Raw genomic sequence first — 16,321 nt, 5'->3', positions numbered from 1 at the left:
ACCCAAACACCGCGGCACCCCCGCTCCCCCATCGCCGTGCACGTTGGATGAAAAGGGGATAATCACAGTAGCCGTGATCAACCAGACTTCAGGAAGAACAAGGAATCCTTCTCGAACGAGCAGCTGAAGAATGTAGCAGACCTGCTCGTGATGTCGATTTCAGTAGGAAGGCTGGGGTGGCCGGTGCGTTGCGCGCGGTCAGAATTGTGGCCGGAACCTGCGGATGGACAGCGTTTATACGGCGCTTTAAAAAAACTCTCAACGGCACTTTCGAACCCACGAACGCGCTCAACGTCTGTTTTGTAGAATGAAGCAATGAATTTTCTAATTTCTTGTTCAGGGCTACCCCACGAACCACAAAATAATGTCACGCCTTTTGAGCTGCGTCCTATTACTCCTATCCAGATTAGGACTATGCTCCCTGAGCAGAACATGCAGGAAAGCCTTCTCCGTATGGACGCGATCCATGAGCATATGCGAATCTGAACACTTCCTTCTGCAACAACATATGAAGAGTTACAAGAGTTACAGTTGTACTTGTATTTTGCACTCAAGTGGCGTACTAATATAACGCCGCGATGTAAGTCGCGGCGAGAAGCCGGATTGTTTTCAGCGCATGGGAATAATTGATGATGCGTCGGAGTCAGCCGCTGCGATCAACTATCCCATGGACACAACGCGGGGAAAACTCTCCAATTGTGGGCGAGACTTGGTGTCTGAATGGAAAGATTGGTCTGGATGAACTCAGTTATATTAAGTGAGGCGCTGTTATTACTAGTTTAGCTTTGAACCTAAGTCTTGACAGGAGAAGTTTAACTCCTCAGGTTACCAAGCCGCTTATGGCTAAGCTTTGAGGCTCTATTCAAGCATTTGGAACTTACGTAGAGTTTATACTGCGGTGATCTAACCCCAAAAGGAGAGCGTATTCACGGTCATTTCACCACGTTTTCCCTCGGGCATACGGGGTTTATTGAGGACGGCTATTCCGCACCCACATGAAGGCTATCCCGCACCCATACTAGGCCTACTCAAGCAAATAATAGGTTACACGTGACTACACGTGACTACACCGCCGCAATAGCCATAATTAACCCGGAATCTCTATTATTCTAGCAGTTTCTTAAGAAGGCGCAGCCTCCTCTACTATACCTTCCACTACTACACCTTCTACTACTACACCTTCTACTACTACACCTTCTACTACTACACCTTCTACTACTATACCTTCTACTTTACCCTCTTTTATAGCGCGCTTTTCAGAATCAAAACCACGACTTTAAAAACTAGTCTTTACTCAGGGGAAATACTTCTCTAGAGCCCATATTTTAGTACTCAAAAAGGTACTTATCCTACTTTAAAAGTAACTAAAAAAAGGAGGTATTAGATAAAAAAGACGCGTTAAAACAGAAACAATAAGAAGGCGCGCACCCGGGCCTAACATATGACTACTTCTAAGCAGTGCAGTCACGTGCAGTCACGTATAACCCACTATTTGCTCAAGTAGGCCTAGTATGGGTGCGGGATAGCCTTCATGTAGGTGCGGAATAGCCGTCCTCGGGTTTATTGACCCTATCCCCAGCCAGGTTGGTCATGGTCCATCGCGAGCCGCAGGGTCCCCTCGCTTACTCAATTAGTACATATCTCGGCGAGAGCGCTGAGATACCTCACTTAGAGTTCGCGCCACGGAGATCTAATCGTAAACGTGGAAGGCACACAAAGTCAATTCATCCACGTGACTGTCGCACATACAATCAACCCAATTTGCGGCAAGCTGCTTATCGTCCAGTCAAGCTATGGGGATCGCCTTGATCCGACGAAGAGCAAGGATGAGGAGAGGATCAATCCACATCTGGCACGCTTATGGAGTATTCCTCACCCATTCACTTTTGGAGTAAGGCTATTGGGGAACAGCAGCTTGAGGAGCTCCAGTCTTGGATTGCTATGGGCAACGTATTCATGACTTCTACGGCGGTGAGTGAGGTTCTAGAGAAGTTGGATATGTCGAAGCTGAAGACACTTCACGAGAAAGAAGGGGGTGACAACATGATAATGAGAAATCGGACGCTTCCTGTCGAGATCTATTACTTCAATACACAAAGCTCATCTACAATATGCTATGGATTGAGTTACTCAATGTTGGGGAAGCTTCGATTCTTGACTGGTTCAGGACGTTGATGGTGAGATTGCCGTCGCCGCTGTCAGATTAAATCAAATGAATCTGGTTCTCAAACCGGTGCTGCCATGACCTCAATTCAGCACTACGAGAAACCCCCCATTCAAAGGAGGATATGAGTGAGACTGAGGCTGAGGTCGACGAAAGTGGTAATACAGTAATGCCGGTTTAAGTTAGGTTGTTATAAAAGAGGGTATGCTGTCGCGCTACTGAACACCCTTTTTTCCATTCACTGCATTTTTAGCCCATACTGAGGATGTTTACGGACGCCTTTGCTCATGCGTTTCCTGGTACATCAAGCACTCAAGCGTGGCCCTGACAGCCTATTGGCGAAGCTTAGGGCTTCTTGTCAGCAAAGCAGCCCTCCCAAAGGACCCCGTCATCTGTAAGTCTACACGCATCAAGTCTTCTCCATTCTGCGTGTCGATTTGAAGAAGCGACGGGACAAAGCGGCTTGAACTATCCAGAGTGAAAATCTATTGTAAGAACCTGGCCGTCGATGGGATATGGTGATACCTGAATTCGTGCGTTTAGCTAACTGGCGTATGCATGTACTCGAGGCGAATCCCCCATGTCTCCCAAGGTCACGCACTATTAATGCAGCCCGTTTCCTCAGGCCGATAACAAAGCCGCTTTCTCCGAGATTCACTGCGTTTTTAACCCTTTCTAAGGACATCAGTCAGTGCCCAGCTTCCGCGCTTCATGGTATGATGGGCTTGCCCACCCCTGATCAACGCGCTACCGGCGCAGCTCCTGGGCCTCTATTGGCGAGACAGACCTCCAATGAGATTTTGGTATTCTTAACTGATCGACGCAACTCGCAAGTTCCCAAATCTGTGTTTCAAACTTCACAATGATATGGGTGGCGTGATTGCACTGCAATCTAAAGCTCCCTCCAGGACAGGCTGACTTTATACACCCATCGACTCTGGGTTTGCTAGTCACATGATTCATCCAGCAGACTCGACGAAGAAGACAGCCCACACAAGGAGCACGTTCTACCATAGCTGAACTTCAGAGATTTGTTTCGATTTGTCGGATTGGAAGTCCAATTCGACCGCGGCATACAGCCGACTGCGCAGGGGCCAATTGGGGGCCCTATTTACGATTATCGTAGCCAGCCCAACCTACGGTTAGAACCTCCTTTTTATACCTACGCAGATATTTATATAGTTTAATTAATCTCTTCGTTAACTACGGTTCGAACTAACTACTTTATAATAAGGATATTAATACTAATTAATAGTTAAATTTTATTATCGTAGATCGGTAAGGTATCTCGCTATATAGAAGAGACGACTTTTTAATACTATATAGGATAGGAGATTCGTACTAATTAACTTTATAGAAGTAGATAAAAAAGGAGGCGATTCTTAAATACTATACGGAATTAAGTAATTATAGCCCTTTATTACTTACGAGAGGTCGACGTTTACTACGTTAAACTACGTTAATTAATAGAACTGCTTAAGTAACTAGCCTTTTACTATTACCCCGAGTAGCTTTTTTATTAAATAACTTTTCCATAGCCGGCCCGCGATTAGAAATTAACTAAGTAATAGAAGGGATCGCTAGTAAGCGATAATTACTTAATTATAATTAAGTTACGAAAAAGACTACTTAAAAGATATAAAATAGGGTACCGAGAGGCTATAAAAGATAAGATCTCTAAGGTATCTAACCCTACTACGTACGAGCGATAAGTAGGTATTTTAAGTAATTTCCTCGAAATATACGATCTTACGAAAAAGAGGGCTTAACTTCGTTAACTATACTTAATAACCTATACGGTTCTTAATAGCCCATATAGCTCCTTTACGAGCCGCCTAGCGTCTATTTTTAACTATTCTTACGGAATACTGCCCTAAAAGAGGTAGGTCGAAGAAGGAAGCTATTTAGAGATTATAAAAAGCACGAGGCTTAGGAGGCTAGAAGTATACGGGATAATAAAAATCGGTAATTAGTAAAGATCCCGAGACTAATTATTATATTTTCTTATAATAATATAAACGTCTGCCGCTATTATTATTAAAAGGAACTACTAAAACCTACCCTTTTTTATTAAACGAAAAGGAGGATCTTAGTAAGTACAATAGCTAGCGATTTAAAAAGGTAATAATAATCGCTAAAAATAATAAAAACGAGAGTAATAGCGAGATAGTAAGAAGAAGCGGGAATCTCTTAGACCTTAATAAATTCGTTAGGTAGCGAAAGCACGGATTTATTATAATTAGTACATAGATTAAATATATCCCTATTAAGATTAAATACGCTAGCGACCGCTAATATAAGTATAAACTAGAGCACGCCCCTTAGCGAATTAGGGTAAGGAAGAAGAGGACGAAACCCGATCTTAAATAAAATCCTAATCCTTTATAAATAAGTAAATATTAACCCGGACTATTAGGGGACGTAGATATATAAAATCGCAAATTAGCCTAACGGTAAATATATTAATACGGTATTAATCTATTTAACTAAAGTTTATAAAGAAAAAGGGCTATAGGGGTAACCCCTATTTTATAAGATCGTAGACGACCTTAGTTACTAGCTAGACGAATAGTTCGTAAGCGTAAGCCTAAGAATTACGAAAGTAATTAATAAATTCCTCTATGGGCGAGGGGTATTACTAGCGTAATTATAATCGCAAGAGCTATACGAAATATTAATAACGATGATTATAGAAGAGGAATTCGTATTATAAAACTAAGTATAGGTCGATAGAGCGTATAATCGCTTTAATAAATTTAAAAAAAGGGTAAAGACCTAGATTTCCTCCTTATAATTACTAACGGAAATCTATCGTTATAAAAGGATATACTAGGGTAAAATATAGTACTAGAAGTACGATAATTAATAATTCTGCCTATTTCGATCTATAACTCGTTACCGCTACTAATGCGAAATTCGGCGCCGATTAGCTAATAAAAAAAGAGGTAAACGACCCGAAGTTACTAATAATACGTAGTAACGTAGGGATCGTATATAAATACTAAAAATCTAGCGGCGAATACGAAGTAATTTATAGACCTTAAAAAGATCTTTCTAAAAGAGAAATTATACTCTGGGGGGAAGTATAAGGTCTTATAAAAAACCCTAATAATATTTTACGATTATTACGAAAAAGTCGGAATTAGGGAATACTAGTATTATTTAGTAATTAATATCGTACTCGTAAGCAAAGCCTTTAATTATTATTATAAAGCGGTGCATAATCTCGATCGAAACGACTTTCTTAGTATAATTAACGTAATCCGAAGCTACTTCGAGACCTACGATAAGAACCTAGAGCTCCTATCTAAGTTATGAGCGATTTTTTTTATATTTATAGCTAGGATAATAGAGGGTAAATTGCGAGTAGAGATCCTTAAAGAGCTTATTAATTAAATTAATAAGCTAGCGAAAACCTAGTTAAATAAGGGGATAAATAAGCGGAAAGTTAGATATTTTTATACCGCAGTCTAGCGTATACTAAAGGTAAAAATTACTCTATATTAAGTACCCGAAGACTACGAGACGCTCTACTTAAGGCTAAGATCTAGCTTTAATATTAAAATAATAATGCCGCGCTAAACTTATTTCTAAGCGTACGACGGCCCTTATTAATAATATTAGGTCGATCGAACGTATAATAAGAAAGGAAAAGAGGCTAGATATAGTAATTATTAATAAAGAGGCCTAGATTCGTTAAATAGGTAGAGATTTAACTTACGGGTAGGGTAATAGAAAAAGTAATACTATATTTATAAAAAGGATAGATATTAGTTAAGTAACTACTCTAAAAAAGAGCGTATTAAATCGTACGAATAGTATAAAAAGTCGAGGGTAATAAACGGTAAAACTAGCCCTCGTCGGTTTAACTAATTCCTTATTATATATAAAAGTAGATCCGGGGGCATAGAACCTAGTAACGGTAGCTAAAGTAGTAGCTTAAAGTATATACCCTTTATAAGAGATTTAGAAAATAAGGAAGATCTTATCCCCTATACTAACGAATTAGATTATAACGAAATCGAAGATATTAACTACTCTTTTTTTACCCCGTTAGCCTCTAGAGGATATACGAGGCTAAATAAATAGAGGGTAGCAAAAGCTCTTAATAAGTAGGCTTTTATTTATAAATAGTAAGGGAAGGTCCCTTAGATAACGGATATAGAGGCGGCTAAAAGGGCGAATCTAATAGGGCCGAAGTCTATTATCTTAACGATTAAGGAGAAGACGCTATCTCTCTCGATATTTAAAAAAAAAGAACATAGTACTAAGTATATTTAGGGGTAGTTAGAGGGGTCCTTTTTATATTACTTAGATCCTTTAAATACTAAGCTCGTATAGGTATTTTACGTAAGCGAAAGGTATAGCCTAGATAATTTCTATAGGATTATCCTAAATACTAGGGTATCATAATAGTTAACTAGAGGAAAAGGGCAATTTTAGGCACTATAGAAGATCGCACTAATAATACTTAATACGTCGACGGTAGGTATTACGAGGATTAGTTTCGGCCTAAGTAAGGAAATCGTCGCCCTAGGTATAATAAAAGTAGAGATATACTTCGGAATAATAACTTTTTATATTTTACCTATTAATACCCTATTTCTCTTATATTTAAAAGATATAGATCGACTAGGTATTATATTCGATAATATAAGGAATAGAATCTCTAGCGGTAAGCACTTTAAAGTAGTCGAACGACGATAGGGGTATGCGTTTATAAAGCTCATTAATAATACGAAGTTAATGAATTACTTAACGGAAAGTAAGCTTAGAAAACTATACTAGAGATTCGGGTACTCGTTAGTTATGAGGCTATATAACCTCTTAAAGTAATTAGGTAATAATAATATCGAAATAGGGGCGCTAGAGTAGTTAACGAAAGTATATTACTAATATTAAATAAATGCGTAGAGCCTACGTAGATTTAAGTTTAAATTGCGTAATAAGCTTAACTTTAATTAGGAAATCGTTATCGATATTTTTTATTTAAATAGTCGGCTAGTACTATATATAATTAACGTAGCTATATCCTTTTAAGTAGGGCAATTCCTCTAGGATTTATAAGTAAATATAGTGTGGGTAGCCTTGTGAAAAAGCTAGATTAATATATACTAAGGACCGCTAGACGGTATTAGAACCGACGCTAGTACTAGTTTTAAGTTAGTAGAATTTAGGGATAATACGACGGCCTACGGTATATAGCTAAAAGTCGTACCCATTAAAGCGTATTATAGTATTAGAAAGGTAGAGAGGGCATACTAATAGTTAAAAAGGGCGTTTAGAATTATTAAAAAGGAAAATCCGGATTTTACTAACGACGAATGCCTTTAGATAGTACTTAAATACTATAACGATATTATAGGGCCTAACGGACTTATATTAATACTATTAGTATTTAGAGTATATTTAAGAACGACCTTAGCCTTGTTACCGTTACTAAGTATAAGCTAACGAGCCCGAGTAGTTAAAAAAATAATATAGGTACTGCGCAAAGTAAGTATAAAAAAGTAAGTTAACGAGGTAATTATTATACGTAATGGGCCCGATATAGGGGATAATCTAGATATACTACTAAATTCGGATATATAAGTATAGTACGAAATTACTTAATAGTAGGCTAGGCTATATAAGTTAATTTCTATTAACGAGCGCTCTTATATAGTCGCGAGAGATTATAACTAGCTACTCGAAGTATTAATTATAATAATTAGACCGTACTATATAGATCTTAACGAGGTAATTTCTAACCTATAAAAAAAAAAAAAGCTAGGGGAAACTATATAACCCGTAGTAGAGGCATAAGAAATTATCCTTAATAAAATCGTCGTAGTAGTACTAATAGACGATAAGGAAGAGGATATTGCTAAAAGGGTACTAATATTACTAGCGAGACGTCGCAAAAGATTATAACGGTAAGCCCTAACGCGGTAATTTATTATTAGTAACGAGGTAATTAATACTTTTTATATAGTAAAAAAGAAAGCCGATTTCGAGCTAGTAGTTAAATTACGTAAAGAAGGCGTAATTATAACTATTAAAAAGCCGTATAAGGGATTAGATCTTATCGAAATAGATACTCTTTACGATCGAGGGGTCTATTAATTTATTTAATACGACTTAAAAAAATATATAAACCTCTATATATTTAAATTACGAATAGTTCGTGAGATTAAAGGGAAAGGAACACCCTAGCTATATAAAAAGTTTAGATACGTAATTTAGGGGTACGGCAATGTTAAAAAGGCGACGCTACTTATATAATCGCTTATTATATAGCGCTATAGCTAACGATTAATAATAGTACTAATAGTATCGCTACGGAAGAAGGGATATAAAATTTAGAGCCGTAATATTACTTAGGCCTATACCTAATCGGCTACAGGGCTTATAAGGAAAATCCTAGCCTATCTACCGAAAGAAATAGCTAGTAAGTACTTAGAAAGTATGATTATTAAAGTGCTTAAGCTACTATATAGGCTCGTAAAATCGGGTACTTATTAGTAAGCTACTTACTACGATTTTTATATTAATTAATTATTAATAGTTACTTTTACGTACGACCCGTACTTATTAATTATAGAGTACGAAGGCGACTAATTTAGGATTATCGGAATATAGACTAACGATATATTAAGCTTATTCGATATTAACTTTATAAAAAAGGAGGATAAAGAGCTTTAAAAAGCGGGCTTCGTAGCGAAGCTAAAAGAGGTCTTTATAATAAATACCCCCTTAGTATTTAATAGTAGGATTCTTATAATCGAAGGGGAAACTATCGTTTTTTAATAAAAGGGGTAGGGTAAGAAGATTAACCTCGTCGATCTAAATATAATTAACGTTAAGAAGCGGTATAAGGCTAAGCTCGCGCGAGGGGTATATATTATAAGTATTTATTAGCTTAAGGCGATTTTTAATTATACTAAAGTAACGTAGGCTATAGATCTAACTAAATAAAACGTTAAAGTACTTAATAAGTAGCTTAAGTAGTAATAAACGAATCTCGATCGAGGTCTCGTTTATTACCTAATCGACTTTATAACTAATAAGCTCTATGTTTTCGTTAATAGGTTATTTATAAATAATAACGACCTTATTTCGTAATTAGGGTATATTATTATCCTAGCTAACGAGAGTATAAGTAAGAGCGAATTTATTATATATAGTAATATAATCTATTACTTATTAACTAAAAGTAAGTAGGTAACGAGAAGTATATTAGTATTAGAGGTTTATAATATAATTAACGGCGTTAACCTTTCTTATATAATTTTAATAACACTAAGGAAGATTACTAATTGAATTAGCCTTCTACTTATTCTAACGGTTATTTATATAGATTCCTACTTACTATATAAATACCTCGTTAAATTAAGAACGACGAAGGAAAAGAGGCTTATAATCGATATTATAGCCCTTAGGTAATTATATAAAAGGCGCGAGATACTCGAGATTTATTAAATTAATAATAAAAATAACCTCGTAAACGCTTTTATAAAAGTAGTACTAAATAAGGGATTAGAATAATTTATAAATAATAGAAAAGTTATTATATAAATAGAGGGATAGGTTATATAAAAAGAGTAAAAAAAAGGGGGAAAAGGAGACGACTTAGTAAACGGGCCCGAGGTCGAATTATACCTCTAACCGTAGTAGTTAAATTAATAAAAAAAAGAGAAAGTTAGTATCGGATTAAAAGTCTAATTCGACCGCGGTATATAGCTGACTACGTAGGGGCTAATTAGGGGCCCTATTTACGATTATTATAGCTAGCCTAACCTACGGTTAGAACCTCCTTTTTATACTTACGCAGATATTTATATAGTTTAATTAATCTCTTCGTTAACTACGGTTCGAACTAACTACCCTGTAATAGGGATACTAACACGATTTCGATGCCATTTAGGGAGAGAGTGCGCAAATACTCATCCTCATTGACGACTGTTTGATACTACAAGCAGGCAAGCTAAGAACAACCAAATTTTCCTATCGACAGGGCTGAAAACAATACAATATTGCACTGACGACAAGGTCAAGTGAACGAGATCAGGTGATAATACAGATCTTCTAGTCGAGTCCGACGAGGAACCTTGAAGCGTGTATCGAGCTAAGATGTTATATAGCCTCCCTGAACTTCTCGGCTCTGGCTAGTAGTTGCCGTATTTTTCTGTGTCCGGGTAGTGAGCTTGATTCACTACATTCTTGCCACCACAGGGTCATCAATTTACACTCTTCAATCCCACGTTGGTTGGTGTGCAGCCTGTACCTGGTGCAGGTGCGATGATGCACTTTCAACCCCATTCCAGCCACTCAGAGATACCTTCACTGCAATCTTAACCCATCCCAAGGCTATCAAATGGTGGGTTCCATATCCATGTTTGGTTGGGGTGGTGTGAACACTGAGACCTGCATGTAGTTGTAGCCACTCATCGATTGGTTCACTGCATTCTTAACTCACCCCAAGGCTATCAATCGCCGGGCTCTCTCCCCAAATATTCGGTCGATGCATCATACCTGCCCTATCAAATCCAAGCACCTGGTCCGGCGCAGCTCAAGTGGAAAATTACCGTCTGCTGATCCTTCCATCATGCGTCGTGGCTGCATTCTGAACCATAGATCCTCCAATGGCATCCGGTGACGTGAACAAGGCCAGTCTTCACTGCAACTTTAACTCACCCAAAGGAGGTCTCTCACACAAACTTTGGTAACAGTAGCCACCCCGTAGCATCACTGCTCATTGAACCCTTGGAGGATCCCGCTAATGCGAAATCCAGCAACCCCTTGCCTTGCAAGCCTCGTTCAACATGTTCTGTACGGTCGCCAGGTTCAAGGATCTCATTTCACAGCAATTTAGTCCTCCCCAAAGGACATCTCTCTCGCACGCTGAGAGGAAAGTCGCAAATGCGCAAGTGCATGTCACGTGGTCTGCGGTCACGGATAGAACACATTCGCCGATCTCGGGAGTCTGAGGTGAATGGTAACAGTTTGTATTCTGGTAGTATTCTCAACTGACTTGAGGTAGAAGATGCTGAATCAGCGAGCTACCGTTGGTGTCCGCTCGATAGTCGAGTCTCGGCGACATCGCTCTCCAATCCTCCACTCCATATTGACAGAGCTTGCTTATAGCACCAATACCACCGATGTTGGTTGGCATTGATGTGACCCCACGAAACTCTCGTGGCCGATAGCCGCGGGGCGCATCTTTCCCCATCCCTTGTGAATCCGTTCGACTCGGGCATTTAGCCGGGCCCGTTGCCGTGCTGCGGCTGCCGGTGAAGTCGAGGTGCTGCTCCTCCATCACTTGGCCTCCCTCCGGAAGTGAGCTCGTGCCTGATTCCCTTTGGCGGCTAAATGTTTCCATGCTTGCGGCCGGGTGGTGGTCCATAGTTGGAGCCTTTCCTGTATCTTCGTTTCGTTGCGTGGGGCTCTCGCGCCTCAGGCTCTCATATCGTCGTTCAATCGTTCTTTCATGACCTTCCCTTGGGGTGTGATGTGGGATAAGTCGTGGGTATCTTGTAGTAATCCGAGGCTGGATTCTTCGCCCGCTGGTAGTGGTGTTTGTATGTTTGGGTCTCGTTGCCCGTCTGTCTAGTCTTTCGTTCTTGGATCTGGTTGTCTTTCGGATCGATTCATCGTTCTTCGTAGGTAGGATGATGACCGTCGGTCACTCGGAATGGCACACTTGAATAGCAAGCGAGCGCAATGCGATAAAATGGTATATTCAAAACAGCCCCCGACTCCATAGATGCAATATATGCAGGCGTGATATCTTTCGCCCAAAAGGTATATGTTCTTCGTCCCCACTGGTAGGAGGGATAGATAGATCTCGAATATAGACAACAGCAACAAAAAGATAAGGGTATAGAATCTCGCAGTATCCGCAATGCGGCCTCAGTTCGTCTTCTGCTTCGGCGCGCCCTTGAACTTGCGCGTAATCGCGACACCAGCGACGCCGGCAACCATGAGGGCCTCGACGCTGAGCAGACCGACCCAGATGATGTTGAGGATCTGCTCCTCGTAGCCGCTACCAATGTACATTGTCATCTTGTCGTGGAGCATGGGGTAGGCGCCGGTGACGAAGAGGAAGACTTGGGTGACGTAGAAAGTGTACCAGTAGGGACTGCGAATGGGGACAGGTCAGCAGCAAGAAAGAGAGGTCACGAACGTATGGTTTGGTGTGGTTCCATGGCGTTGGTCTTATAAAAAAGGTTGAGGTGGGTGCTAGATGAATGGGCTGGACCGCCGTGGTACTACCACGGTACCACCCCCACCCTCAGCTGCCTTGGAAAAATGAAATGGGGACGGGCAAAACAAGTTAAGGTAACCTTGGAGCTAGCGCGTTTGCGATCGTCCGTGGATTCGTGGAACCGTCCGTTCAATGAGTTGGGTGTGGTGAAAGGTGTTGGATCTTTGTCCCCAAAAATAAAAGGGAAATGATTAAATTGCGGGGATTTTCTTCTTTGAAACCTTGTCGCATGGAAGAACCAGGTGGCGCTGATGGTGGGATTTTGGGGGGTCCTTGGGGCCCTTGGGGCCCTTGGGCAAGCCTTGCAGATGCAGATTGGCGCTTGCCGCCTGCCGGGTTTCCTGCGCACGGAAGTTTGAAAGTCAAAGAGACAAGGGAGTTAGGGGAGATTTTGCAATGCGCATTGAAACGATAGGTGCAAAGAGTAGACGGGAAGAAGAAGCAAGCAAGCAAGGAGGCGAAAGTCAGGGAGGGATGGATTGGAGGGTTTGATTGAGTTTGACGCTCATCAATCATAGTTCAGACGGAAGGGAGTTCAGATAGATGTCTGGAACTATGCCGCCTCGTTGACAAGACGGGCGATGCAGGGAGTATCCGTAGACGAGAGAAAGACAGAGACCAAAAGCAAAGAGACATGAACTCACCGACTCTGTTCCGTCAAGCGCGTCCAGCGGATGCGCAAGTGATCCGGTTCCCCAGCCTGCGACGCCTGGACCGCGAGAATGATGCCAGAGAGGCAGAAGGAGAACAGGAACATCATACGCAGGAATAGCGTGACGTGGGAGTTGAACTCGAGCAGGGTGTGAAGGAAGGCGAACATGATGGGCTGCAGGTTTTTCGATGCCGTTGACGTAGCGGTGAGACCTGACGTGGTTCTCTTTGCTGCAGAAATGCAGGGTAAAAGAGGGCGAAAGAAAAGTAGAGAGGTGGGAAGTCTGGATTCTGGAGAGCGTAGGTGCAGTAGTCTGCTGTTCGGAGGCGGATACTCGCGCAGCAGCGGTTGTTGCGGTGTGACTGACGACGATTGACGAACGGAGGGCAAAAGATGAGGTGTTGCTGCGACTCTGCGAGTGCCACTTCCAGGGCCACGAGGGCGCGAAAGAGGGCGAGATGGGGGGCTGGGAGCGATGATCAGGTGGCCGGGGGGTCCGGGGAGAGTCGAGACTCTCACGCGAGGAGGGGCAAAGCGTTGAAGCGACAGCGGTTGGTATTGGGGCCCTGGTTTCCGGTGCTGCGATAGTGTGACTCGAGTCTGATTATGTTTTGGTTGTGGGTGATTGCGATTAATGCGCGTGTGCTGCGAGTAAACGCTCCCAATACCCGTACGGAAGTTTGTAGGAGAATGTCTTGGTGCCACGAGGGGGAGAAAGCAAGGGACGAGCGGGTGTTTGTCAAAGAGACAAGGCTTGATAATTAAACAAGGTTGCAGTGGATAATAAAGACAAGACGACACTGAACAAGTGGCCACAATTCTTGCGGGAGGAGGAACCAGAGAGACGAGGGACGGAGAGGGAAGCCGGCGGTTTGTGTGCCCGTTCGATTGGAAGTGTTGGGGGTTCCCTGGTGGTGGACAGGAGGCAGTACGTACCTACCAGCCAGAGGTAAAAACAAATTTAAAGGTGGCCCCACAGCATGTCTTATCGCTCTCCACGTGTCCTTATCGTCGGTCCCAAATTGGATGGCGCCGCTGCCCCCGTCGGTTGGCGGGCCTAGCGAGCCGCCCACTGCCGCTGTGCCGCTGGTCCACCCCTAATTCGGCCCTGGCGCTGTCTGTTTCCGGCCTCAATCACCGCAACGGTCTAGGCTCAATCCACTAGGTAATCCACTCTGCTGCTCTTCTTTGAGAAACCAATGGAAGAGAATCGAGACTGATTGATCGGACCAGACCTGGTGATGGCTGCACATCTAGGTATCGAGTGAGTTGGTGAGCGAGATTGTATTTGCGTAGTTTGCGGCACAAGACGACTTGCAACCTCGACACTATTGACACAAGTCATGGAACTCAATTAGGTATTGCAAAATTGTGGATGGTGGAGAGATCCACAGAAGAAGCATCAAGACAAAGACGTTCCATTCTTCACGCATCCCGAAGAAACTGATCCACCGGAACGCCCCTCTCAAAGCTATCCCGATAAAACTCATCCAGCTTCACAATCAATCCATCCTCAATCTCCATACAAATCATCGCCACAAAACACCACTCCGCCCCCGTCGCCGCCTTCCTAGGCAACGATCACAGAAACGTCCCGTTCATCAGAGACCTAAACACACAAGTCGTCTTCGTTTTCCCATCAACGCCGTCGTTCTTGGCCCACCAAATGGGCGTAGACGGGTCCAGCACCGCCTTAAAGTCGGGAACGGCGTTGCGCCAGACCCGATGGTGGTTGTCCATCCGCGTCACGTGGAGTTGTGAGCCGTGGTCAATGTAGACGCCGTTCGGCGCAAAGAGCTGCGCGAAAGCGGCCGGGTCGTTGCTGGACCAGGCTGCGACCCATCTTTCGGGGAGGGTTTCTTCGCATGTCATGTTTGGCGAGTGTGATGTACTGAAGATTGAGATGAACGGCAGTTGCGGCCAGAGTAGACGGGCCACGGTCTGTCTTATATCTCTTTACGTCTTCCTTTCAGTTCTATTCGTGCTCAAATTTGCCCACCTACACACGGTCTTCGGCATTATTGCTGGTCCTATTGCGTTTCCATGGTTTAGACAAGCGACCCACTAATGAGTAAGGTAAGGTACCTTAGGCATGTACATACTTGAGGTACTACCACATGTTCGAGTCTTGTCCCAACCGTCAGAGCCGTGAAGAGCACGAAGGTTGACGCTATTCTACTGTGACGGTGTGACCTCTCTCGGCAGTCAGCTTATATGACAGACAGAAAGATCTGCTGATTGGCAAGGTAAACCGAAAGGAAGATGCATTCTTTAGCCGATCGCCCGGGACTCGGCGCTCTTTAGCAGCCGAGACGGACTTCTAGGCCGAGAGGTCCGTCGGGTCTTCATTACCTTACACGGCAAGAAAAGCCCGTTGATTGTGCAGATTGGGGTGGCCTCGGCTTTCCGAGTTTTGCGACAGTAATCGATACTCTGGAATGCGGCGCTCTCGGAAGCTGCTCTGCGGGGTAACCTCCGTACCTTCCGAATTCCAACATTCGAGGTGCTGCTTTTCGGCTTCCGTTGGATCCACCCATCGGCTCGGAAGTGGGTCACAATCGGCCTCGATATTTTTAGGAACCTGGAAACCAAGGCAGTGAGCGTTGCAGTTCAACCAACAACCAACATGCAGCTTCCCACTCTGAACTTCCAACAACCAACATAGCCCCCAATCACCAAAGTCCCGTTTCATTCAATCATATCATGCAACAGTGAATTCGAAACGCATCCTTCCGACAAGGAGGCGGAGATCCATGATGATCGAGCCACGTCGAGCTGGCCGCAGTTGGCCATCGACGCATCGGCGTCCGCTCCAGCGAGCTCACGCCCTTCATTTTGATTAACGACAAGCGGCTGACCGCTTAATCAACCCAGCCATATCTGCGCCTGTTTGCACCTACTGAATTTCTTGATTAACCGCGTCGAGCATTTAGTCGCCTTCTGCTCTATTCCGAGGAGTCCATCAGTTTGGTGGGGTGGTGGGTTTTCTTGTGCTCTTGCTGAGCCTCCCACCTGCATCGGCGCTTAACCCCCGCCTGGGTTGCATTATTACGACCTCAGGTGGAGGATTGAAGATCTCGAGGCGTTTTCCCTTTTAGGCCAATGGGTCCACGGCTTGGTCCTCCAGTTCCGCGGCACTGAGCCGTATGGCTCTTACATACAAAATGGCGACAACCAGTCAATCCGCCCCTAGACGCAGTTGCTTTCCGCGGTAGACGGTTTCTCGTCTCTTTCGGCCTCTGCAGGATTGATTGGCTTT

General features: G+C 42.9%; 4 protein-coding genes across 4 annotated transcripts; 1 reads left to right on the top strand and 3 right to left on the bottom strand.

Moving 5' to 3' along the window:
* Window positions 1–2,288: 2,288 nt before the first annotated feature.
* Window positions 2,289–3,180, top strand: CLUP02_16756 (uncharacterized protein; the record flags this gene model as incomplete). Its single annotated transcript, XM_049295674.1, has 4 exons — window positions 2,289–2,322; window positions 2,418–2,558; window positions 2,864–2,967; window positions 3,115–3,180. The coding sequence occupies 4 exons, from the start codon at window positions 2,289–2,291 to the stop codon at window positions 3,178–3,180; spliced, it is 345 nt and encodes a 114-aa protein (XP_049152821.1).
* A 7,131-nt stretch (window positions 3,181–10,311) lies between these two features.
* Window positions 10,312–11,907, bottom strand: CLUP02_16755 (uncharacterized protein; the record flags this gene model as incomplete). The annotated part of the gene is made up of 8 exons (XM_049295673.1): window positions 10,312–10,365; window positions 10,431–10,589; window positions 10,679–10,769; window positions 10,859–10,998; window positions 11,085–11,129; window positions 11,178–11,598; window positions 11,639–11,780; window positions 11,847–11,907. The coding sequence occupies 8 exons, from the start codon at window positions 11,905–11,907 to the stop codon at window positions 10,312–10,314; spliced, it is 1,113 nt and encodes a 370-aa protein (XP_049152820.1).
* A 148-nt stretch (window positions 11,908–12,055) lies between these two features.
* Window positions 12,056–13,230, bottom strand: CLUP02_16754 (uncharacterized protein; the record flags this gene model as incomplete). The annotated part of the gene is made up of 2 exons (XM_049295672.1): window positions 12,056–12,284; window positions 13,055–13,230. The coding sequence occupies 2 exons, from the start codon at window positions 13,228–13,230 to the stop codon at window positions 12,056–12,058; spliced, it is 405 nt and encodes a 134-aa protein (XP_049152819.1).
* Window positions 13,231–14,643: 1,413 nt separating this feature from the next.
* CLUP02_16753 (uncharacterized protein) lies at window positions 14,644–14,934 on the bottom strand (the record flags this gene model as incomplete). The annotated part of the gene is made up of 1 exon (XM_049295671.1): window positions 14,644–14,934. The coding sequence occupies one exon, from the start codon at window positions 14,932–14,934 to the stop codon at window positions 14,644–14,646; it is 291 nt and encodes a 96-aa protein (XP_049152818.1).
* Window positions 14,935–16,321: the final 1,387 nt, after the last annotated feature.

Source organism: Colletotrichum lupini, chromosome 9 (assembly GCF_023278565.1).
Source record: "Colletotrichum lupini chromosome 9, complete sequence".
NCBI classification, from domain to species: Eukaryota; Fungi; Ascomycota; class Sordariomycetes; order Glomerellales; family Glomerellaceae; genus Colletotrichum; species Colletotrichum lupini.
The sequence above is the reverse complement of the archived record's forward strand: the minus strand, read 5'-3'. Positions and strand labels throughout refer to the sequence as shown.